The 25,564-nt window shown below is 41.0% G+C and overlaps 2 protein-coding genes and 1 long non-coding RNA gene across 5 annotated transcripts in view; 2 read left to right on the top strand and 1 right to left on the bottom strand.

Annotated features, from left to right (window-relative positions):
* Nucleotides 1-1,330: 1,330 nt before the first annotated feature.
* LOC118216654 lies at nucleotides 1,331-9,777 on the top strand. The gene is made up of 2 exons (XR_004763050.1): nucleotides 1,331-1,406; nucleotides 8,542-9,777. It is a non-coding gene; the product is annotated as an uncharacterized LOC118216654 (long non-coding RNA).
* The window catches only part of LOC118216637, a 21,949-nt gene continuing 325 nt past the window's right edge, over nucleotides 3,941-25,564 (bottom strand). The window contains exons 1-4 of one of the 3 annotated variants that reach the window (XM_035398014.1): nucleotides 8,143-8,802; nucleotides 6,908-6,939; nucleotides 6,681-6,776; nucleotides 3,941-4,433 (exon numbers count right to left, since the gene is read on the bottom strand). In XM_035398014.1, coding sequence (XP_035253905.1) covers nucleotides 4,425-4,433; nucleotides 6,681-6,776; nucleotides 6,908-6,939; nucleotides 8,143-8,779 — 774 coding nt within the window. In that variant the 5' untranslated portion in view covers nucleotides 8,780-8,802 and the 3' untranslated portion in view covers nucleotides 3,941-4,424. Of the gene's footprint in view, nucleotides 6,777-6,907; nucleotides 8,803-25,564 lie in introns of those variants that run through there. The other 2 variants (XM_035398006.1, XR_004763049.1) reach the window with 2 other exon arrangements.
* LOC118216631 (delta-type opioid receptor-like) overlaps nucleotides 24,979-25,564 on the top strand; it is a 27,623-nt gene continuing 27,037 nt past the window's right edge. The window contains exon 1 of the mRNA XM_035397993.1: nucleotides 24,979-25,506. Within this exon, the coding sequence (XP_035253884.1) occupies nucleotides 25,256-25,506 (251 nt within the window). The 5' untranslated portion in view covers nucleotides 24,979-25,255. The remainder of the gene's footprint in view (nucleotides 25,507-25,564) is intronic.

Here is a 25,564-nt window from a genome sequence, read left to right as displayed (position 1 = left end):
CACAGTCCTGGTACTTCATCCAATTTCCTGAAAATGGTGAGGACACGGTATGCCTGCAGCATGGACTCATAAAATGGAGTCAGGCCTGTGAGGTCCACCCCTTCTAGCCGCATCAGGAACAGGTGCTTGTCTAATCCCAATCGACCAGCCCTCCTCAGAAGAGTGTCAGCCACCTGTGGCCACTGCTATAAAGCAGCCTCTGTGCTGACCGCAGTCGAAAAGCAGCCACTCTTGAATTGATGTCAATTAGTCCTTTAGGGGGCAACAATTAGGGGGCGACATAGCTCAGGAAGTAAGAGCGATTGTCTGGCAGGCGGAGGGTTGTCGGTTCAAACCCCACCCTGGGCATGTTGAAGTGTCCTTGAGCAAGACACCTAACCCCTAACTGCTCTGGCGAATGAGAGGCATCAATTGTAAAGCGCTTTGGATAAAAGCGCTATATAAATGCAGTCCATTTACCATTTAGTCCTTGCCCGCCCTCCTGCACAGGTAAGTAGAGTACAGCGGCCCTTATCCAGTGCTGACCAGGCCAAAAGAAGTTCACAAGCTGGCGCTGAACAGCCTGTAGGATGCTTTGTGGAGGCTGCAGTACAACAAGCCTCAGCCACAAAGCTCATGCGACCAAGTTATTAGCAACCAGAGCCCTCCCTCTGTCGGACAGTTGGGGTAGCAGCCAATGTCATTTAGACAATCAGGCACACACCTTCTCCACTATCCCCTCCCAGTTCTTCTCCTGAAAGACAGTGGAGCCTAAATAAAAACCTAAGACTTTCAGCCCATTCCTGCCCCACTGTAGTCCACCCGGTAAAGGTAGCATCCTCCCTGTTTGCCACTGCACTGCCCCTAAAGCTTCTGATTAGCAGAGGCAGCTTTTTGGTACAGATGTAATGTGTCTGCAAGACCTTTAACATCTCTATGATTGCTGATAAAAAACACCACACTTGGACCCATGGTACTACCTGGCAAATGAAAACCAATCAGTCTAGCAAGTAAACAGGAAAGCAGTGGTTCAATGGATAATGCATAGAGTTGTCCAGAAAGTGGGCAACCCTGCCTGATACCCTTGTGCACAGAAAAAGGACGGCTTACTCCACCCCCTATCTTTAGCATGTGTGACCCACACAAAATATGTGGTCACATTTTCGGTTTAATTTAATATAATATTTTAGTTTGTATAAGAAACACCGTTCATATTTGGGTAATAGGGACGAAGTCCTCCAAGGCTTTCGTATTAGAAATATATGTATACCACTACAGACAGTAGGGGGGCAGCAGAGGATAGCAGAGCGCTTGCCGCAATGGGACTGTCTTGATGACATAGCTGCCGTAAGCTTGCCATGCTGGCAAGACCAACCAGACGAACGGCAGGAAGTTTCCTCTGCTCCATTATTCCTCCTGTTTTACAGGTCAGTAATGTGTACAAAAGCACGAAAGGTATAAATAAGCATAACAAAGCGTTAGTTCCTATGTTTTTTAAGCAGTGGTTACGACACACTGTGTAGTTTACTGTGCTCAAGTGAGCTACTCCGGCTCCGGCATGTTAAAGAAGGTTTCGTTGTAAGCGCGTGTAATGGCGGACGCGATTTTCCTTTTCGCATAGACTCCCGCTCCCTGATTGATATAGAACTCCAGTTTTTATATTTACAGCTCCCGCGCACTTTGTGAGTTTTACACTTCAAGTGTTTTATGCATATCCGGTTTATAAAATATGTGCGATGTTGGTTTGAGATCGTTTATATAATTACCATTTGAATGCTAATATGCCGTTGTCTTGTCTGGGAACATAAGCCGCGTTTCCACCGCAGGAACTATACCCCGGAACTAGGAACCTTTTGAGGAACTCAGTGCGTTTCCACCGCAGGAACTAGGGTCTAAATTTAGTTCTGGGGGCTTTGTTTTACCCCCCAAAACGTTCCTGCTCGGGGGGTAGTACTTTCCGAAAGTACAGGAACCTTTTGGGTGGAGCTTGCAGCGCTGAACATTTCTGATTGGTCGAGTACTCGTAGCATTTGTGTTGTATTTATTTTCCGCCATTACCCGCCATGTTTGAAAATATGCAGCGGCAAACCAATTTATTTTCATAATAACTTCAAATCAAACTTGTATGTTATGCGGCGCAGTAGCCTACTTTTGGTTATAACCTGTCAACGTCTTGGAATTATAACTTCTGTTCTTTTCTTGCTTTAGTATTCGTTTTATAAAATGCTAAGCATTCGTGCTGGGACAGCATATTACGTAGGCTACCAAAACGGATTAATTCGGTTGCTGAATATTTTCTTCCGGATTTTCTTTGTTAGCCCGTTGTAATTGACTCAAAACGTTTGATACAGTTATGTGAGGTATGTGGTAGTTCTGCGTAATTAACATTGGTGATACAGTACAAGCAAACTGGAAATCACCTTCCGCACTTTTTATCCGGGTAAAATAACAGGTTAATTCTAGTAATCTTCGCTTTAGCTTTTTCAGACTGCCGTAATTTTACTGCCATTTTTCAATTCCACGAAAAGACCAGGAAGACTATGGACTCATTTATGGTGCATGGTTCGCATCTGGAGGACACACTTCGCTGCTCGGCTAGCAGTAACTTCGAAGGAAAGCAAACGGTGGCTGTACCACTACTAATTTACATTTTCACGCAAGTCCGAGTTTTCGTTCTATTCTTGTCATTTTGCGATTAGCCTATATGGAATTGACAACGAGAAAGTAATAAAACAGCAAATTGTTTACAACGTGTGCATGGTTTCTGCTGTTAATGAATGTGTTTGAGAGGATATATGAAAATCAATAAATACAAAAGTAACCATATATAGTCATTGTTGGTAACCCGTTGTATATAAGTGGAATAAACCCCTCCGGGCTGTCCCGGTTATTAGAAAATAATGTAGGCTACTTCGGTGGTAGTATGGGGTTACAGAAGAAATCATATGACAGATGGACCGACGACAACGTCAGTGGGCTAATTTGCCTAATCTTCGCGGTACTTTAGACCCCGGTGGAAACGCAGACAACCATTGGCTGAAGGAACCTTTTAGTTCCTGGTAAAGTAGTTCCTGGGACTGAAAGTTCCGGGTAATTTTGGTGGAAACGCGGCTATACAAAGCAGCTGGTTAAAAGTGAGTACAGTTAACAGGACTGTTAATGAGTACAGAACTAATATATAAGGAAAGGTTTATATTCCTTCATAATGAGTCATAATATTGGTGGTATAGCAGATAGATTCATTTCCATATTTGTTTATGGACAAATGTGTGTTACTGCATTTTTATTTTATTTTTTTATTTTTATGGAATTTGTTCGTTTTGAGGTGAATGTGTTTGAATGTAAAACAAAGAGAGACTTGCGATTAAGTGGATGAGTAGAAAAAAAGGAAAACATAAAGCATTTGACAATGTGTTTATTTAATAAATTCTGGCAAGACCGACCAGACGAATGGCAGCAAGTTTCCTCTGCTGCATTATTCCTCCTGTTTTACAGGTTTATTATCTGTTTACATGCCCAGTACAGTAGGGCCTGTTACACATGCAACAGGCATCTGCGTATAATAAACTAAGCCAGGATAAAAAACCATCTCCAAAACCAAAAGCCCTTAGAGTTTTAAAAAGGTGGTCATGGGCGGAGTGTAGCACAGTGGGTAAGGAACTGCGCTTGAAACGCTTGTAACCGAAAGGTCGCAGGTTCGATTCCCGGGTAAGGACACTGCCGTTGTACCCTTGAGCAAGGTACTTAACTGAAATTGCTTCAGTATATATCCAGCTGTATAAATGGATACAATGTAAAAATGCTATGTAAAAGTTGTGTAAGTCGCTCTGGATAAGAGCGTCTGCTAAATGCCTGTAATGTAATGTAATGACCAACACGATCAAAAGCTTTCTCTTTATCTAGTGAAATGCTACAATTAGACATTTTACAGTCCAGTGTGTCTCTTATGAGGAATAAATTATCCATTACTGACCAATCTGGGATGCAATAAGATTGATCTATATGTACTCATGAGGCAAGGTGTGTATTCAGATGATTTGAAAGACACTTGGACAGGATCTTATAGTCCGTGCACAAAAGGGCTACAGGCCTCCAATTATTTAAGAGACATCCCCCCCTTTTTGGTATCAATTTCATCACAGCACGCCGAGAAGATATTGGTAAAAATCCCTCATGAACACCTCGTGAAAATCACCACTAACATTAGCCCAGAAGTGCTTATAAAATTCTGATTGTAACACTTCCAGTCCAGGGGTGCACCCTGAGGAAAGCAGTTGTAAATGCCTGTAGTATGATCTCAGAGTCCAGCTCCTCCTTTCGTGCCGGTCTGAGCTGCGGTAGCCCTTGCAGGAGCTGAGTGGCGCTCTCGGGGTCACAGTCCTCGGCCATGTACAAAGCGGAGTGGAAGTTCACTGCAAGCCAGCACATCTCACCGCTGTCTGTTGTCAGGCTTCCTGGCCGACAGAGGGAGACTATTTGCTTAGTTTTTGCATAGGTTCTTTCAAGATTAAAAAAGATTGCATTGGGGGCATCCATGTCCTTAATGCTGCAAAAACGTGACCAAACCAGTGGTTATTTTGATGAAGCATTCTCTGTTAAATAATTGTGATGTCCTACACAAGTGCTTTAAACATACCCTTCAACCTTGCAGTACAGAAACCAGTGTACTGCAAACGGAAAACCTTCATTTGAGTTTTCCCAACCTCCCACCGTTGCCTTAGATTTCGAAGCCAATCTTCCCCCCCCACCATTGTTCACAGAAGAACACATCTTTCAATAATTATGTGTTAAAATGCCAATAAGTCGTATTTATTGGAGCAGACGACACACATTTAAAACCACAAGATGGTGATCAGTAAAACCCACAAGTGCAATGAAACATTCCATAATTCTGTTGTTAAAAGTATCAGACATAAAATCTAATCAGAGGGAGGGTGCGGTTCTTCTCCAGTGCGGTCATCGGTAAAATCTACAGTACAGTTCCAGTCTCCTCCTAAAATAATGCATCCCTCCCCACTGCACTGTTGCAACACATCCTTCAATTTCCTAAAAAAAACTAGTCTTTCCTGACCAGCATTTGGGGCATAAGCATTGATAAAAAAAGAAAATATTTCCCTCAGTTTCCACCTTGACTAACCTAGCACATCCCTTCACTATTTCTTGTGTACACAAAAGAGTAAATTTGTGACCAGGAGAAAAAATAACAGCCACACCACCACTAAAATTTGTCCCATGACTAAACACAGACTGCCCTTCCCATAACATTGCCCACTCAACTTCATTGTTACTATCAGTGTGCGTTTCCTGGAGAAAAATTATGTTCAGTTTCTTTTGTTGTATTACCTCTGAAACACTTGCCCTTTTAGCCCTGTCCATACCTCCATTAATATTTAGGGATCCCACCCTTAGAATCTCCATGAGATTAAAAATAGGGAAAAAAGAGGACAGCCAGAAGAAAGATACATAGGAAAAAGGACACCCCATGATGCATGCTAATTTTGATTTTTTACCAACAGTTTTTTTACTAGCAATCCAACCATGTCTGATCATTGTTACATATTTACTAAGATGGAAACGTTTCTTTTTGCTTAGGTCATCATATCCAACGGCCTTTTAGAGTGTAGATACTGACCTAATGAATTTTTCCCTATCGGGAAAAAAGTTAAATTAACTCCAGGTCTTCGATACGCCTCGTCTAAGAACGCATTTAATTCCTTTAAAGTGTAAAGGGGTGAATCTGTCGCCGAGTCACCCTGAGTAAAAGGCACATCTGTCAGTGACTTGCATTCACTCATATCCTCTTCACTAAACTCTAAAACTACCTGTGAATTTGTGTCAGTCGCGTAGCTGTCATGTGTTGTTAGTTATCCATCTGTACTTTTGCTTGGAATCGGGTCATTAACAACAGGAGAAGATATTATGATCAAATCGGTTTCGTTGCTTGTCGAAAACTCACCACCCTTAACATGTAACTGAGCTGTTGCGGTTGCCTCAATGGTATGTGCCGGCTCTGATTCCTCAACCGCCAATATCTTTCATTTTTTCGCTGCGCTTTCTGCTAGTTGCTTCGCTGGATTTTTGGCTAGCTGTTCAGAGTTGAGCGACAACCGTTTGGATCCCCCAGCAATAGAGTTCTCAGTATCGCTAGAGTCAGGAGCTTTACTCTGGGAGGTTGCTGGCGGACTCTGCTCCGCCTGAGCCTGGCCATCACCGCCGTTGCCGGTGGCTTAGGAATTAGCAGTGGTCGGGCCGGTTGTGGTGTTTCCAACTGTTTGTTTGGGACACTAGATTCTAATATGGCCAAATGCCCCACAGAGAAAACCCTGGGGACTACCTGTGGTAGCATAAATCAAGTACGTTCTGTTATCGTGCTCAGCAAAATATCAAGCATTTGTGCCAGTGAATCTAAAAACATGAACACTTGGTGTCTAAAAGACATCAAATGTTTTAGCGTTTTTGTTTTTACATTCTAGAGAAAACGCTCTAACAAATTTTCCGAAATGTGCCACTCGCCTTATATAACTTAATTTGGGATAAATGGTGGCGCATTCAAAATAGTTACTTTGACTGAAGGCAAAAGTAATGGCCTGTACACACATTTTGTTTATAATAAGACCAGTTTCAACAAGTTTTTTATCGTTCAAGAAAACGACAACTGCTTTATTCATTTGTGAAGCAGAAACAATGTCACCAGGGTTCACCTGCTCTCCCACAACAAGCAAAACTTCCTCCACTGTAACGTTCAGCTCGGGTACACACTTGAAGCCATGGTGGAGGGATAGGGGTGGCATCTCCTCCTGAGGAGAAATATACACAAACCACAAATAAACCAAACAAAAACACTATAAAGCAAAACAATAAAAAAACATGCACGGAAATAGAAGAACAAAGAAAAAGGGGAAACAAGTGAAAAAGCAAGAAAACTCACCAAGCTCTGTCTCCCACACACCACCCCCCTTCCTCTCCCCCCAGCATGCAATGCACCAGAGAGAGAGAGAGAGAGATGATATTAAAGTGATTCATTATTAAATATGAACAGCGAGTAGCACAGTTGTGGTGCAGGAATTCTCACAGAGACCAAGTGTGAGCCCTGGCTTCCCTTTTAGAGTATCCTTCTAGTATCCCACCAGTATTCAGCTGTGTCTGTTCAAATCCTTAAATTAATATTTAAAAATATTTTGTTTCTGAGAATACACAAGGAGAAGCCATAAATGCCGACACTCATCACTGTCTCCTACACAACAAAAAAACACACAGGTGTGCCTGCGTGGTCGCATTATATTCCCAATGTGACAGAATATGTCTGTTATGTCTACCTTCCTGGACATTATCTGCAATTTGTGATGAAAGTATTTCTCATTTCTGTCAAACTCTGAAGTAGAAATCCTTCTTTCTGTGTTTTTTTTTTTTTTTTTTTTTTGCACTATATGAATTATGATAAGTGATTCTTCTTGGTCAAGGTCATATCTAAAATGGACAGAGACAAAAACAGACAGGAAGGCAGACAGAAAAGTCACACAGACTGACAGGAAAGACAGGCACACTAACAGACAGACATGTAAGCATTTGAAATCTCAGTCAATCTCCATGGTAACACAGCAGCAGCTGCGTTTCAGGGCCTTACACAGTCGGCTGAAGAAGCGCTTAACGTTTTTTTTGTTTCTTCTCTGAAAAAGATGAGAGAGAGAGACTCCTTCAGCACAGCCTCTCTGTGTGTCTCTGCTGGGAAATACTGTTAATTGTGATTATTTAGCCACTGGATGCAAAACGAAAAGAGTATTTTCAACATTGTCCACCCAACTATGGATTTGGATTACCTGTGACTTACTGTGTGGATGGTCCAGAGATTTATCACCCGCTGCGTCATTCAGTGGAACAGGAATCTCCACATCAAAGTGCAGTCACACAGACATCTCATTAAGCAATATTTGGAATATCTCAACAATACAAACATAGTTTCTGCACACTTTCTTCTTAAACTTTTCATCTGTACTTTTGTCATGTTCCACAATTGCAAATAACCAATCACAGCCAGTCAAACTAAAAAAAACCCTGCCAGTCTAGCCTGAGTCCTGATGACATGACAGATTGGCAGACATGCCATGTAAGGTGCTGAATCAGTGGGAAGAGCTTTTCTTACAGTACTTAATCCATTCTCCTTACCTCTCTTCTCCACCAGAGGTTCCTCAGTTGTGTGGATCTCCTTCAGTGTTGCCATGACTATGTCAGTTTGTACCATTGATGTCATGGGTGCCTCACTTTCCATCAGTGATGTCATTGATGAGTCCATTTCCTCTAGTGATGTCATGATTGCCTCACTTTCCACCAGTGATGTCACTGGTGAGTCCATTTCCTCTAGTGATGCCATGACTGCCTCCCTTTCCACCAGTGATGTCAGTGGTGAGTCAATTTCCTCTAGTGATGTCATGCCTGCCTCGTTTTCCATCAGTGATGTCTTGGGTGAGTCTATTTCCATCAGAGATGTCATTGGTGTCTCAGTTTCCATTGCAGTGTTCACAGGTTCTGTTGCCACAGCAATCCGCTCTTCCTCCTCTTCCTCAGGTGCGGTTGGGCCGGCGTTCAGGGATGTATCTGCAGCCGCGAAGAGGGCATTGTCAATGGAAGTGGTGAAAGTGCCATTATTCCCCCTCAGGCAACCTGCAGAGCCCCAGGGGAGGCTGTCCCTGTGGAGCACCCCCACCATGCTGACCCTGGCCCACCACCAGCAAACCCCGCTCCTCAGCCCATCCCTCTGGGCGCAGGTCTTCATGCATGCACACGGCCATGCCCACCGCCACATCACTAAAGGCTCTGCTTAACACTCTCTGATTGGCTGGATATGTGACAGCGCCAAGCAGGCCGGTGACGGTCTCCCCCACCACCCCTGACAGGGTGTGCGGGGGATGGGCGGGCGGGTGTGCCAGCACCTTTGCCAGTTCTCTTAGTGCCCGATGCACCACAGAGCGGGCATCGAAGTACCATCTGGAGAAGTTTCCTGCAACTGCTGCTTCATCCAGTTTCCTGCAGATTCTGATTCAATCCCTTCAGACAGAAGAAACTTAATTAGTGTCTGAAGTTCATCCAGCCTCTAAAGCTGTGGTCTCAAACTCAGAGCCATGGAGGGCCGTGTGCATGTTGGTTTTTATTCCAGCCTCAGACCTTGATTATATCATTAATAATTTGCTGAATTAGGGCTGTAGGTCTGCACATAATGCATTATAAAGCAAAATGTGTTATTTGTGTTGTCTAAATAACAACTGTTGCTTATATTCTGTGCTTCAATGCAGTTAAATGCATATGGCTGCATGAGTAATTGGAATCAATTAAGGCAGCATTAATCGGTTGGAATTAAAACCTGCATACACAAGGCCCTCTGTGGCAATGAGTTTGAGACCACTGCGCTAAAGAGACCAGATGTATTTTGACGAGGAAGAGAGAGTGACGTACAGGTCAGCGAAAGCAGCACACTTAACTTCTAGCATAGCTTCAGTCTTCGATCTTGTGCTCACTGGGGGACGAACGATACTCAGTCACAATAGTACTTTGTGGAGTTTGTACATGAAATGATAGCGTTCCCGTTTTACAGTTGCAAAAGCAATAGTTTTAAAGTAACCGGGAATTATAAAATGTTAGTAAAGAAATAAGCTTGCATAAGGAATGACAGATTTGCCTGAGGCTAGTTTTGAACCCGAGCCCCAATGGTCCCATAGGCAAGCACGATACCAACAAGCCACCAACAGAGCAGGTACAATGGTGTCAATGGTTTTTTGCATAAGGAAATAAAGTTATAAACACCTACTCAGTTAAATAGCTATAAACGGCTTTGCAATAAGAAGACGTTCTTTCACGCTGTCATTTGCTTGTGATTTTTAAGAAAGCCCAGTAAGCACAATTCAGCTCCGGTTTTATTTCTGTAGGAAACCCTGAAAAGTTCCAAACTCTCGGTGATGTATAGGTATGGGGCATGCCGCCGGGATGGCATACCCGCCAACCCAACGGTTTGAACTACCTATGTTCATGGTGGACTTGTCAAAATGATCATTGAAGATATCTATAAATGTATTCCGATGAGTCAGAATGATAATTGAAGATATCTTCAAAATAAGATCACTTTCCTTTCCTTTCAAGATATCCATAACTTCTTTGTAAATATCTTAAAAGGATTTTTGACTAGTAATAACTGAAATTCGAGGTATCTCCACTTTACTTTTGACTAGTCATAACTCCAGTTCAAGATATCTACAATTGTATTTTGACTCGTACTTGTATTATGTTTAGTCAGAACTAATGTTGAGAAATCTCGAATCTGAGTTACGACTAGTTGTAATTTAAATGGAGATATCTGGAATTCACGTTTTAGATAGTCAGAACTGAATAGTAGATATCTTTAATTGGAGTTCCATAGAACTTAATGGCTGTTACGGCTGCAAACAACCACCGTGGACATTTTTCTGCTGGACGGTGTCATTGGACAGGAGCCCTGTTTATTTCATCACTTGCTTTTTCCCCAAGCAATATGTTAGCCATAATCTTCGCAGCTGGTTTGACTAAATTCTACCCTATAGAATGAGTTTTTCCCGTTTTTGCGATCCACAGTGATACCCTGTATGAAGTCTCCGTAGCCATAGCATTTTCCCCAGGTGCAAAAAACTGTGAAGTCCCCCTCAACATGTGTTTCTTAAGTTCATCACATTTTCTTTCAAAAAAACCCAATAGGCTTTCCCATGTGTTCTTTATGTTTGGATTCAAAGTTCCGCCTAACCATGGTGGTGGTTCATAGCTTCGTTAGCCAGAGTTTCGTAGCAAAAAACACAACGTGGGTTGGGTTGCAAAAAATGCACATTTTTAGACAGTTGCTGTAGTAGAAGAAGTAGTAGTGGAACTTTATTTGTCCCCAGGGGGCTGTGTTACTTTTGTTTGACTTTAACAGTGGATTTTCCACATTCACAGTGAGTTTCAATATTTTGAGTGTTACACTCGTTTGCAGGAGGCAAATCGTTGACTGTGTACTCACCCGAAATTATCTCTGTACCTCTTGCATTCTCAAGGTCATGTTGTTTCACCTTGCCTGTAGTGTTGGGGATTTCATTCCATTTCTTTTCTATTGATCCTGTGTTGAGCCACCGATCCATCTTGTCAAACTGCTAGCTTCTTAACACAGGATTGCGACAATTGGCTATAATGAAGTTAACCGGCTACATTTAAGTTCACCTACAAATAGAAATGCGGGAAATTGGACTTAACTGGCGTAGGCCTATGTAAACTATATGTGCACTTTCGCAAAACCGTCGGCTACATTGTTGAAGTCAGACAAAAGAAACATTTTCACAAATTGAATTAACAATATTTGTTAAAGTTACAATCTAGAAGATTTCAGTTTCGTTCTCTTTGGCGGTACCAATGGCGAGAAGCAGTAATTGCAGGTGTGTTTTTGGACCTCACTTCCCATAGATCCAACCGGATCCAACCAGTGTCGCCTGTGTGACGTCAGTCAGTTGGCATCTGGGCCACGCCAATCATAACACTTACTATTTACTGAATAAAAAATGGTTGTTATAAAAGTAACGTTATGTACATACTCATTCATTGTCTAACATTAGGCTAACTTAAGCTGTCTTTACACTGCCGAGCTGGGTTAAAATGCTGTAGCAGACCTGGGGTAGAATTAGTGATGATCAATTTCCACAAACGTTCTTTATCCACCTTTTGCCTGGTATGAACATCTTTACACTGCAGAGAAGAATTTGCGGGATTCGCTGTGGCTCGTGCAGTTATGTATCTTGTGCACAATAAACAGTCTTTTCGTGAATGCTTGTTGTGTGATATTTTTGAAACAACTGCCTTGCAAAATGTTACCCCTGGTGTTTCTGGTTTTGCTAGCTAAACTGTTCGAGAATAAAGCTGAGCTGTGTGTTAAATTAACAAGAAGAGTAAAACAAAAACAAAGGAGATTTCATCAAAAAAAAGGGCATCAAGGCTGAAGGAACATATGAGGAAGCGTAATAAAATAACAACGCTAATCCGTACTGCCGTATTCTTTTATTTAGTTTTCTCCAGCTTGACATCTTTACACAGAAATCAGACCCGGCTCTGCTCCACCTAAACCCCGGCTTTATTCCGATCAATATATTGATGAACTTGATGGCAATGTAAATAACGGTAATGTTAAGGCCAGTTCAGATCAATGATTCGCAACGAGACAAAACGGTTTTAAAATGTTGCAGAGAAAATTGCAGTGGTGTGAACTGGTTAGTTGCAGAGCATCTGAAGCTGTTGCCTGGGGTCTCAAAAGACCCACCTTGTCAAATCGCCAAGTGCAGTTTTAGAACGTTTACAATCAGATGTCTTGGAATTTTGCAAGTTGCATCCAATCTCTTTGCAAATCATTGATCTGAACTGGCCTTTAATTAGCTACATTGCAACATTGCAACAAGGTAGCATTGCATTCGGGAGACGGTTTGCGAGGTCGGTACCAGTCAGTAGCGTTAGCTAGCGTTTTTTCTAATTATCTGACATTAGATTGTGTTAATTACATTAGCTAGCTAGCTAACGCAACATTACCTGATATGAGAGATGTATACTGTGCGCAACGTTGTCTAAACTAATGTTGCCTTTCTTGACATGGTCCAGTAGCTAGCGTTAGCTGTGCAAATAGCTATGTAATTTAGTAACGTTACATTGTCATCAATATTGTATTGATAATACGTATATTGTATATTGTAATACGAAACCTACATCAACAAATAATATGACCTCTCATGTTACACAAAAACTTTTTTAGGGTTCCATAACCCCCCCACTTCTCTGTTATTGTAACACTAGCAGACACCAGAAAAAACAGTACGCCGCTCACACACAAGTGAGTTGAAGAGTGAGCCTGTTGCGTTAGCTCCGCCTACCCTCTCTGGTGGACCAACCACTGATGGTTGATGGAAAACACGTCACTAACTATTCGCCGCTTGTGATTTTCTCCCAGGAATGTCGCCACAGACACCCAGTTCTTTAATCATAAATAATAATAATAATAATAATAATACAAATTAATATAATAATAGGCTCAATCACCATTGTTTTACCTAATTCGGCGATAGATAGTGACTTAACAGACATTTATTTTAATGAAAATCTTCGAGATTATTACTTTAACATAAACACTTTGCCTGCTTCAATTAAAGTAATAATATTTGAATTCACATACGAGTTGATTTATTATGAATTAAAATCTATATCCTAGGATTTTTGTTGTTCAGCAAATCAAGTAGTTGAGCAAATAAACTTGCTCTACACCCATGCTTGTAGTGCAATATGGCCTATAGTGGCCACTTTTTGCACAATACCCATTTGCATTGGCTCTATAAGCCCAAATTGTATGAAATTTGACAGGAACCCTCAGACAGCTTCCGTGCAACAGTCCTGAGAAGCATGTCTGCTTCTTAAATAATTCTTTTAAAAAATTAAATACCATTTCCACAATTCATGCATATTCATATTTGACCACAGCTCCTTTAAATCCAGCCTCTATTCAAATTTCTGAAATGTACAAATTGAAGAGGGACCCATGTAGGTCAGGTTTGTCAATTCAAACACACAAAAAAATCATTTTTGTGCCACTGCTTTCTTAGGTGGTGCTACAGCACTACTTCAAAATTGCAGTTTTCAAATTATTTTAGTTGTACTCTTACATCCAAGACACACCAAACTTGGTATGGATGGTACAGTATGTGGATTAGGTCTGCAGTCCATGACAGCTCACCCTTGGAGCTTTGCCCCAACATTGCTGCAGCGATAATCTTTCATTAGGTTTTCTCCTACAGTACATAGACTATGGAATTGTTACTAGGCCTTACAAGACATCACCATAGCAAGTCCCAGCTCTCAGGAATAAGAATCTCCCCCCCTTATTTTCTCATTACAAATCTAAAATCTGTGCAGTACAAAAAATACAGTATACTTATAATTATGATTGCCGCGTTGCCCTGTTTTGTCATTCTGTTCTTCTTTCTCCTGATACAACCTATTTGTACAAGCTGTTCAAATCCATATTCTCAATGACTTTAATTAAAATTTAATTAGCTATTTATTATAGTAAATTTAAAAAGCATGTAATTGGATGATACAGTAATTCATTTTTAAGGAAAGTCTGTGTATATGTTTTTTGTTTGTTTATTTCCTGACAGTATTAAATGCTATATATATGCTAATTGCTCAGCTAAGTCAAGTGTTTTCTGGGTATTAGATAACTATTTTATGATGGAGTTTATTTTTTCTCAAATCCAGGAAATGTAAAAACAGATGCATACATAAAAATAATTTGCCTAATATATTGTTAGAGTTTTCAGCTTTCAGAGTTTTCAAGCGTCATTTGGGTCTGATGTTATGAGTGAGTGTTATGCCTGGGAGGAAATCTTGTGTAGCAGCAAGGTTGCAGACAAGATTCGCCAAAATGTTGACATGGCACCACATGAACAGCAGGTTAGAGTTGGTTATTTCAAATGCTATTCAATTCAGTTTATCATTCTGGGGCACCACCATATTTCATTGTAGGTATGATGTTCTTTTCCAAATAAGTCTTCTTCTGTTGACAGAAATTTCAGTTTTTGTCTCATTTTACCATAGTACCACGTTCCAGTTATGAACATTGATTGGAACTGGGTGCTGTATTCAGAAGAAACAAAAAACAGCCTTTTGGCTGGGTACACCAGTAGTGGTTTTCGCATCAGAAGAACACCTATGATGAAAAGGGCATCATTCCAATGGTGAAATGTATAGCAGATCTTTGATGTTGTGGGGTTGTTGTGCATTTACAGATCCTGGAGCTCTTGTTAAGGTCGATGGAATTATCTCCAGCAAGGACCAACACATTCTGGACCAAAACATAGTAAACCCCCCCACACCCACCCTCCAGGAATGATGACAGATGCAACAAGATATTCCCTACAAGCTGTACCATGTCATAAATCAGTATGTATAGGGATTCTGGGAAATTGTGCCCTGAGAAGGTTCCTTTTACTGCTGTTGTGTTCTGTACTTTCTTCTGATTACTCGCCAAAGTAAATCGCATCTTGAAAGAAGCTAACAACTAAAGAAACATACGGTAAAAGTGCATCATGGCTTCCATTTCCTGTACTGTCTGTTGCATGTTTAGCCTTAGCTCTGTTGCCAATTTTACTAGTAATGGTATTTGTGGTAAGTGTCAGCTTAATTTAGAATTGGCACAGAAAGTAGCTGAGCTGAGGCCTGCATCCGGACATTATATCAGATCCTGGAGAATGAGGCTTTGTTAGACTCCCTTTTTCCTGAGCCAGATGCTAGTCTAGATGCGAGTGTTTCTCTGCTGCCAGTGTCCTCGCTGCAGGACGATTTTGTCACAGTGCAGAAGAAACGTAGTTGTTGGCCTAGGGCCGCTGAGCAACACCCAATTTACATTTCCAACTGATATTCCCCACTCAATTACACACCAACTGAGAAAGCCCTGATCATAGGGGATAGTATTTTGAGAAATGTGAGATTAGAGACACCAGCGACCATATTACAGTGTGTGCCTGGTGCCAGAGCTACCGATGTTGAGGCTAATTTAAGAGTTCTGGCTAAAAGTAAACGTAAATATTCTAGAATTATTATCCACATCGGCATCAATGACATCCACTTGAGGCAATCGAAGGTCACTAAAAATAACCTTGTATCGGTGTGTGCAGTGGCTAAAAAGATGTGTCTAGAAGTAATATGTCCTGGCCCACTTCCAGTTCGTAGGAGCGATGAGGTTTACAGTAGGCTATCATTGCTAAATTACTAGCTGTCGAAGTGGTGCTCATCTAGTGGTATAGGATTTATTAATAATTGGCCTGATTTCTGGGGAAGGCCAAGCCTACTGAAGAGAGACGGACTCCACTCGAGCTGGAGAGGCCTATCTAATAATATAGCTGCTAGTCTTAGTGAGGCCAGATCCTGACACTCCATCAGGGCACCGGCCAGGCCGCAAGGTTCGAACAGTTCATGTTTACCTGCACGTATCCATATGCCCGTGTCTCAGACATATGGCCCTACGCCTTTGTCTGCAAGGTGCGTTTCAGAGCTAGTGAACAGTAATAGCATTTATCCAAAAGCCCCTTTAACTAACACTACTGAACTAGAAATAAGTATTTTTTATATTGAGACTGTGTCTGCTCCACACATCTAATGTGGATAACATCACTGTTATAAAAGCGTGTCACGTTGCTACTAACTATAGTGAATCACTCTTAAAAATTGGAGTATTAAATGTCAGATCGCTCGATCCTAAAGCAGATTTTGTAAACGAATTGATCACGGACCATAATCTCACTGTACTGTGTCTGACTGAAACTTGGTGAAGACCTGATGAATATGTTGCACTTAATGAAACTGTCTTGTGGGTTTTGTAAGTCCTCAGGTGTCATCCATCAGGCAGAGGGGGAGGCAGCTATTTGTCAGTCCATATTGAGTTTAACGCCTAAGAGTGGAAATATGTTCTCCTCTTTTGTAGTTCTTATTATGAACTGTGTAGAGCCTGTTCTGGCTAAAATAAATGGTAGCAGGCATCACTTTTTTTCTTGTGTCTGTTTACAGGCCACCTGGGCCTTATTCTGATCTTTTAACAGAATTTGCTAAGTTTCTGTCACACCTTGCAATTTCAGCAGATAAGGTCGTGATTATTGGTGATTTCAACATACATGTGGATAAACACGATGATCCCCTAGGAACAGCTTTTGCCTCTATTATTGACTCTATTGGTTTTGTACAGAATGTTTGTGAGCCTACACACTAACCGTAGCCATACCTGTCCCATGGTATCAGTGTGGTAAATCTTACCATCGCACCTCATAACCCTGTACTATCCGATCATTTCCTTATTGCGTTTAATATCAAGACATCCAATCCACCTGTATCAGTGCCTAGACACTACTACAGCCGATCAATAAACCAGAAGGTCATTCCAAAGTTTTAAATATGCTTCATTCCTTTCCAGTGAAGGAAATGCTGATCAAGTATCACTGGACCAGTTGCCTAACCAGTTAATTCTTACTCACTTGATATAGTTGCCCCTCTAAAAAGAAGAAACTTTAGTCAGAAAAAACACACTCCTTGGTACAATGACACCACCCGAGCCCCGAAGCAGTCCACAAGAAAATTGGAGCGAAAATAGCCGTCAACTAAACTAGAACAATTTTGTCTTGCATGGACAAATAGCCTCCTTCATTACAAGCAAGCTCTTGCATCTGCTAGATCTGCCTTTTTCTCAAAAATAATTGAACAAAACGAACATAACCTAAAATTTCTGTTTAGTACTGTGGAAAAGTCGACTAAAATACAATCATCTGAATTTTCAACTTATCCTTCCAATCATAGCAGCAATGATTTAATGATATTTTTCAAGCAGACAATTGAGTCTACTAGTGATCAGATCTCCAAACTGTCTCCTCCATCATACATTATTCCTGCTAGTAGAAATAAACAGCCCAGTGCTTGGTTACAACAGAAAGGTGTACAGACAGTGGCACTAAACTGTTTTACACCCATTAGCATGGATGAGCTATCTAAACTAGTTATGTCCTCAAAACCAACTACCTGTCTGCTTCATCCGATTCCTTCAAATTTGGTTAACCTCTTAGCGCAAAGCCACTAGTTGTCAGCTGAACTCAGACATTGAGTGCTACTGCAACCAAAGTATGAGTTAAAAACAGAAACGCTTTGTTTTAGTTTCATTAGTAGACGATACACAACAACTATGCCGAATACGGAGTTTCGCAGCGCCACCATTGTCGCTCTGGTCATTCATTTAACAATCACCCCCTCCCTGCAGTCTCATCTGCAACTGCACCCCCCACCCATGACATAATGGACAATATTGTCTATCTTGGTATTCATAAAAATATTCTTTCACCAATCAAAAATCATATTCCGTCATAGCAACAAGATAAACCCGACAATTGCCGTAAGATATGCCAATACAGCAGTGAAAACGCTGCTCACTGAATAACGAAATAAACGAGAGTTTTCAAAAATTATACCATGTCATTCTACAGTCATAAATAAATATACAACCTTACCATTGGTTTACGTGTAGAGATGTCCCTTTTGAGACTGAGTGGTCATATATTGTCTTGGACAATCCCTTTGTGAAATACACGCGCATTTGTGATGCTTGGGTACCTTCCAAAATAGCTGTGGGTAATACCACACATGTCGTTTATGGCGTTTTCGCCCTTTTGAGTACAGACTGGCTTAATTGACAATTCATTCATTCATTAGGTGAGAGTATAAGCTTTCTAACGATGTATAACGTCTAATTTTGCTCTTGGAATATTGTTTATATATCAGCGTAACCAAAACTTTTCTCATGATCGCATTCACTTACGCATTCACTCTGTGATAGCAGTAAAAGCCACTGCACCTGACGAAGCGTTGTGAATGATTTTTAAGTATATTTCTTGGAAAATACTATTAATATTGAGGACTTCTGCGCAGAGCTAAGCCATATGTTTGCTGATAGACCTATCTGACATGGTTTTCTGGAGCAAAACAGAAGCGGATAGACCAGTAGGCCCCTATCATTGATTTACTGTCTCTGTCTCCATCTACCGAACACAGATACTATTTCATCATTGCTATGTAAGTATTACTGCTCAAAATATTTTGGTTATATATGTTATTTTTGAAATTGAGTGTCTTTAAATAGGTTAGTGGTATTATATAATGTGGATATTTCACACTGTAATATAAGCGTTAGTTAATAGTGTAATCGTTTTTGTGATGCATGTGATAACGTGAGAGTTGGAACATTTCCAAAACGTGGTGGACGGTTGAAAATAGTTTTCATGTCGTCCCATCCAGATACAAGAAAACATACGAGAGTACAGAGTATAGAAATACATACAATAGTTAATTGTTGCACATTTAGGTACTGTATCGTATTGTGTGACAATATTTTTGCATTATTTTTTTATTTGATAGCAATGTTTCATCTTAAACCTTCATAAGGGGCCTGTTTATGTGCTTATAATGGACAAAAAGCATTTTGTTCATTTTTGAAGAGATTTTGGATACGTTTCTGAACCCCTAGATATTTTAGACCACTGTACTGATGGAAAGCTTGTAATTCCCACTTGAAAATGATGCAACGATGAGTTTCTTAAGTCAAAACCGTTGTTTTGTAGTGAAATATGTGAGCATGTTGTGATTTACAGCAATGCATAATTTAGACATTTTGGATAGATTTGGAGACGCTGGGTACACTGCTTAGTTTTTGCTTCATAAATCTATAGTAGTTCTACATATCCACCCTTAGATTATATGAACTTGTGGTCAAGAAGTTTTTGATCCAGCACATGTATAGTTTAACCTGTTGTATATATGCAATCTTTCAGTATCCTTCTTGTCTGGATAATTGCATTTGTGGCACTTTATTTTTTTTATTTTTTTCAATAATAGAATAATTGGAACCAATAAAACAATTAACCAGGGAAAAGGAACAGAACTACCGCCATCTGGCGGCCCAAAAAGGAAAAAACAGAAAACAGGAACAGAAACCTGACAGTAATGGTTGTTTGGCTGAACCAAATATGGTTGTTAAAGACCGTGGTCTTACCATTGATCCTGATTTAACGCATATAAAAACATATCCAGAATTGCTCTTTCAGTTATGCAACATAGCTAAAATAAGACATTACCTGTCAGTGGGAGACGCAATTGATCCACACTTTTGTTTAGGCTAGATTACTGTAATGCCCTGCTATCTGGCTGTCCTAATAACTCGTTAAAGAGTCTCCAGCTTGTGCAGAATGCAACTTCTCGTATCTTGACTAGAACTGAGAAGTATGAGCACATTACCGCAGTGCTAGTATCGTTTCACTGGCGACCCATTAAGCATAGGATATATTTCAAGGTTTTGCTCCTGACCTTTAAAGCTCTGCGTGGACATGCACCAGTGTACATAACTAACCTGCTCCTACCTTATAAGCCAACAAGGTCATTCCGTTCTCAAGACGCAGACCACTTGGTAGTCCCAAGAATTTCTAAAAACCTGAAAGGTGGTAGAGCTTTCTCCTACAGAGCCCCACTACTGTGGATCACATTTTCAAAATTTATAAGGGAGTCAGACACAGTCTAAATATTTAAATCTAGATTAAAAACGCACCTGTATGCTCAGGCTTATAATCAGTTATATTCGGGAGACAGGGTGGGAGAAGCCTGGAGCCATAGAGTATTGTGGGGTGGCATCCTTATCTTACTGCCATCTGTCAATCAGCTGTGACCCCACTTTACATGGGCTGGCTCTTGATAGGCGGGTATGGTTGCCCCCCCCCTCATGATCGCATGGGCTCTCGATCCCCGTCCTAGTAGCTATGCAATTCATACCACTGTCGCCATTTCTACTTTCTTCCCCTAAATTTTGAGAGTGCTGTCATCTGGACTCCCCCACCACTGCAGTCCAGCCCCTCTTTCGTTGTCGCCTCCACCCTGCCCACATCCATCGCCACTTGCTGCTCCCTACCACTGCCACTTGGCCCCGCCCATCGTCTGAGCCGCAATATGAACAATGTAAACATTGACTGACTGACCATGTTTGTCACCAATCTACACTCTGAGCCGACCTGAGCTTTCTTCCAATCTGCCACAGGGAGTTTTTCCATGCCACTGTTGCTTTAGGCTTGCTCCTGTGGGGGGTTAGGCCAGGGTTGTCTGTGAAGCGTATTGTGAGAATGGCTGTGAAATATGCTGTATAAATAAAATTTCGTTGATTGATTGATTGATGTGATGTTGAGTGTTACTCACTGAGATTGTTATGGCATTGATACATTTTGCTTGGACCAATGGCTGTTCTACACTATTTAAACTGGAAGGGCCAGGCTGGTGGTTCTGTTAGAGGAGCCAGTTACATTAGACCTTAATGTTCATCTTGCAAATGTAACATATAAACAAGGCCATTTTTTTGTTACACTGGACAAAATGAGCCGATTCTCTCACACATATAGGATACAGAACCAATTCCCAAACTACCCATAAAGGGACACAAAACCAGGGGTAGGGATCAAAACCGGGAGGAAATGTGCCATCTCATCATGCATTAATACAAAAATGACATCTCACAATACAGCAATACAAAAAAAAAAACATTCAGCAATGCATATTACATGCCAGTCAATTATCTACACATCTTTCAGTTAATTGATACATCTTGCTGTGTGACAGCATTCTCACACTCTCATGTCCTTAAGTCATAGTTGTATTCTATAGTTTTTGTGATTGCTAGCAAATGCATCGGTTGCAGATCCTGGAGGTGTTTTCCCAAGTTTTAAAGTGGTAAAACACACTTTTACAGGAGGATACTGACTGGGATTGAAACACTTATTTTTCAGTTTGAAGAGCTCAAAATAACCTCTTTATATGACACAATTAATGATGTCAGCTGTACTGTATTTTCCTCTCTAAATTTCTTCCGAACTGATGTAGTTCATGTCTTATGTCCTCATGAGTTGATTCATCCATTCTAGCAAAGGGAAACAGAGCCTCCATTTTGAGAAATGCATCACTTGTGATATGTAGGCTTTGGATGCCATTCATTATCTGACAGTTTTGACTAGAGAACCACTGATTAAGATTGTTAAGGATCTGACCAAGGACAATTAAAACATTTTGTTCCCATCTACCTTTTCATCTTTGGATGGTTGTCTTTCAACGCTCCGGGGTGTGTCCCATTACTTTTCACTCCTCACCTCCTTTCCTCCACTCCACTACTACCAGTCATCTCCTACCCAGAAGTATGTGGAGGAAAGGAGGGGAGGAGATGAGTGGAGGTAAGAAGAGAAGGAGGAGGTGTGGAGAAAATTGGAACAGCTTATTTGCTTCCATCATCGAAGGTGATGGCGACTACTGATAAATTGCCCTATCATAATCCTTATATTTTTCAGAGCCAACAAATAGTCCCATAGCCAATCACAGATCTTAGACGTGGTCAGCCCATTTAAAGCAGAAAAATAGCATGCAAGTTTCAAGTACAATTGCTACAGTAGCCACAAACATGGACCTGACATCGTGGTTCGTGACGAGACACTAATTAACATGTAATCGGCAACATTAAATCAAACTAATCTCATAGTATACAAACGTGACACATTTGTCACCTCGTATTTATGTGTTATTGTTTCCCAGTGTTCACTGCTCACACTGAAAAACAATTATCTCCCACTGTAACATCTGAAATTTAATTTGTTGGTAATAAATATGTCCTTTGGAAATGGTTGGTTAAATAAATTGATTTATGCATATTCACACACTAAAATAATGCCATGCTTATTTATGTTTAGAGCCATACTCATTTATCACACATTCATGTACAAGAAAATAAATAAACCTGCTTCTCCATCTTAAATGTCTGCATTTGTTGGTAGGATATGAGCCACAAAAACAAACTGACATTTTGCTATCCGTTGTAGGCAATCAAGCTTTCGGGTAGGATGCTATGTATGATAACCTAGCTCTCTGCCGTCTCCACTTTCTAAAGTTTGCATTGTGTCAGATTCTGTGGGATGGTCTTCCAATCCCTGGGAGTTTGAGCATGATGATATCACCTAGAAATGTGAAAAGATTTCAGCGGGAGCATACAGCGATGTATCCTTTGCTGGAAGAGACGAGTTTGAAGCTACTTTGTTCATCTCCTCAAAAATTAGGTCAATGGAGGGAGGGAGGACACAAAGATCGATTTCAGGTTCATGGAGGAGACGAGGTGGTAGTGAAATTGATACATTTTTTGAGTATTGAGACGTACCCCAGGTAACTTCACTTTGCGTGTTTTCCTTTTCTTCCTAAAATTTGTAGCAGAGTAAATGCCTCTAGACATGCCACTGTCCCCTGCTAAAGAAATCACATATTACTACCAATGATAAAAAGTAATTTGGTAAGGGGATGGGCAGAGCAGAGATGATAAATTTCTGATGATAAATAATTTAGGAGCACCATAAGGGGGTGAAACCTTGTTATGATAGGGGCATTGGCCCATATTGGCCCAGAGGAAGGAATAATAATGCTTCCCTGAACCTGACCCACCCAGAGGCGAGATTGACAAATTTGGCCCCTCTGGAGTTTAGCAAGTCTCCCGGAAGCCTTAGTGTCAGCCAAGGCACAAGGCATCTCTTCGAGTCCAGTTCTTAAAGCTAAAATGTCTTGAGAGGAGAAAAGACAAGAGACCTCTCAGCAATTTCTCCATCAAGCCCCTGTCCAATCTAAGTGGTCATTGTACAGTTGTATGAAAAGACAACAGTAGGATGACAACGTTGCAGTGTTGTTGGGCCGGTGCTGGAGATGCAAAATCCAAAGCCAGGTGGGTTCTGGTGGAACACGGCATGTGGACAGGGGCCAAGAATTGGTTAGTCTGACTAAAGCCTTGCCCAAGGTGTGTCAAAATTTAGGTCACAGCCTCAGCTTGCAGAGTAGTCAAGTGTAGCCCCAGCCTTTCTGGGGGTCGAGAGAGCATCTCTGTAGAAAATACCCCTTGCCACAAATTATGTGCCCCCACCTCATTACACCTCCCCTGAAAATTACCACTGCACTTCACAACACCCTAGCATTACCAGGAGGCAGACTCCAATACCCACAACATCAACATAAATAAACGTGTTTATAAAAAAACAGGAGGTTCCTTATGTAAAGCAATTGTCATCAGCCCTGGCCCTAGAGTTCCCTGAGTCTGCTGGTTTTCATTACAAACTTATTCCTGAAGCATAAAGAGTTGTTAATTGTTTTAGTGTCTAATGAGAGCTTTTGCTTTGCCACAGAGCATTACATAAAATGAAATAACTCTGTCTGACTCATCTGACTGATTAAATTCATGTGAAATATGAATTCACTGTGACATGAATATCTGTTTCAATCACAGACTGGCATTAAGAAATCTCATCAATAGACCTAATACTACAGCTGAAATCAGTAAGGTCTGAAATGCTGATCGTGGAGTGAATAGGCAAAGCAAATGGTAATCAGCCAAACCTACAGTGTGTTACAAATCTGTTTCAACATTTTTTACATATGGAAATGCTAAAAGAAATGCTCTCAACAACCTTAATTCATCAAGAGATTGGTCTGAACTAGAAGCAGCAAACGTGGAGTTACACAGAACCAGGGACACAGCTCTGCTTCTGACAGCCCATTACTACTTTTCCACTGGCTCATATCCAACATAGCTGGCATGTATAGTCACTGTGTAACTCCCATGATTGTGGCATAGAACATCTCTTTATTTCCCTTTCCGCCTTTTACAATTTAAATATTCCTTTGGATTGAGCCATAATGGATAGAGCCAACAATGTATATGGTGCCATGCAGACAAAGGAGTGTAACATTCCATATGTCCCCTCTTTTGAATTCATGCCATTGTTACTGCCTATTTAATAATACTATTTAGGCTGCTTGAGTGTCAAGTCTGGTGGCCCTGTTAGCTGCTATGGATTAAGGAATTTTCTAAATAGAATGTAGAATGTCAATCTCATTCTCTAACTGTTCCAATGTGAGGGCCTTAGAGAGTCTGAGAACAGTTCACACTCCAGAGACATGAAGGCATGGCAGACAAGGCATATCTTGAAGGCTTAGAACTCTTTACCCTTAATTTCCCTCTGTGCGTATATAACCAGTGTCAATAGTCCTGGCCCTTGATCTGACGTTTTACACCACGAAACGTGCGTTTTCAGCTTGCAAACTTGATATTTTTTAATGTGGACCTCAGGAAGAACAGTTGTGCTTTAGGGCACAGCTAATGGGGATCCTAACAAATAAACAAAATACATATTTTCAGTTGAGGGAAAGCTCTGGAGTAAAAAAATCACTAATTACAAGCTTCTCGAAATGAATCACCCACTGAAACCCACTGTTGCATTACCATTAGTAAGGTGTATTTACCAAATAATTTTATTTATTTTTTTAAATACATTTTTAGGAATTTCAGTTTTCACAACCGGAGCGTCTCGTCATGTGGTGTAGCCTAAAATGACGTCACAACAGTCGATAAAATGCTAAAACGCGATTGAAATTGATCAGGTTGAACTGACTGCTTCACATAGGCTCAATAGCCCCGTCCCGAAAGGCTTGGGATCTGTTGCAGCACAGCGCGTTTACAGCTTGACAAGCGATTGAGGACGACGCTGTGCCAGACGAGATCCTCTGTGCTATACTCCGCTGTGTCGCGTGTGTTGAGGCAATAGGTGGCATAAGCGGAGCAATAATCGAATAGTTCGAGTGTGTGTTAGGCTAGCCGACAAAGCTTCACACCATGGACAGCTTCAACAATGCGTCAGACTATTTGTATTCGACTATTAATGCTTTTGTGGCTAATAGCACTGTTTTCTGTCGAAACTTCAGCAACGACGTGTCTCTTTTCGGAGCGAACGGGTCCGAATGGGACAGGCCACAAGCTTTGGATTCGACTCCTGTCATCATCGCTATTATCATCACTGCGCTTTATTCTGTCGTCTGTGTCGTGGGGCTGATTGGCAATGTGCTCGTCATGTACGTTATTATCAGGTAAGATATTGTTAACTTGTTTTCACGTTGTGACAGTTTACGTTACCGTCTCTCTCCT

Source organism: Anguilla anguilla, chromosome 2 (genome assembly GCF_013347855.1).
Source record: "Anguilla anguilla isolate fAngAng1 chromosome 2, fAngAng1.pri, whole genome shotgun sequence".
Classification (NCBI taxonomy): domain Eukaryota; kingdom Metazoa; phylum Chordata; class Actinopteri; order Anguilliformes; family Anguillidae; genus Anguilla; species Anguilla anguilla.
This window is presented reverse-complemented; position numbering and strand designations above follow the sequence as displayed.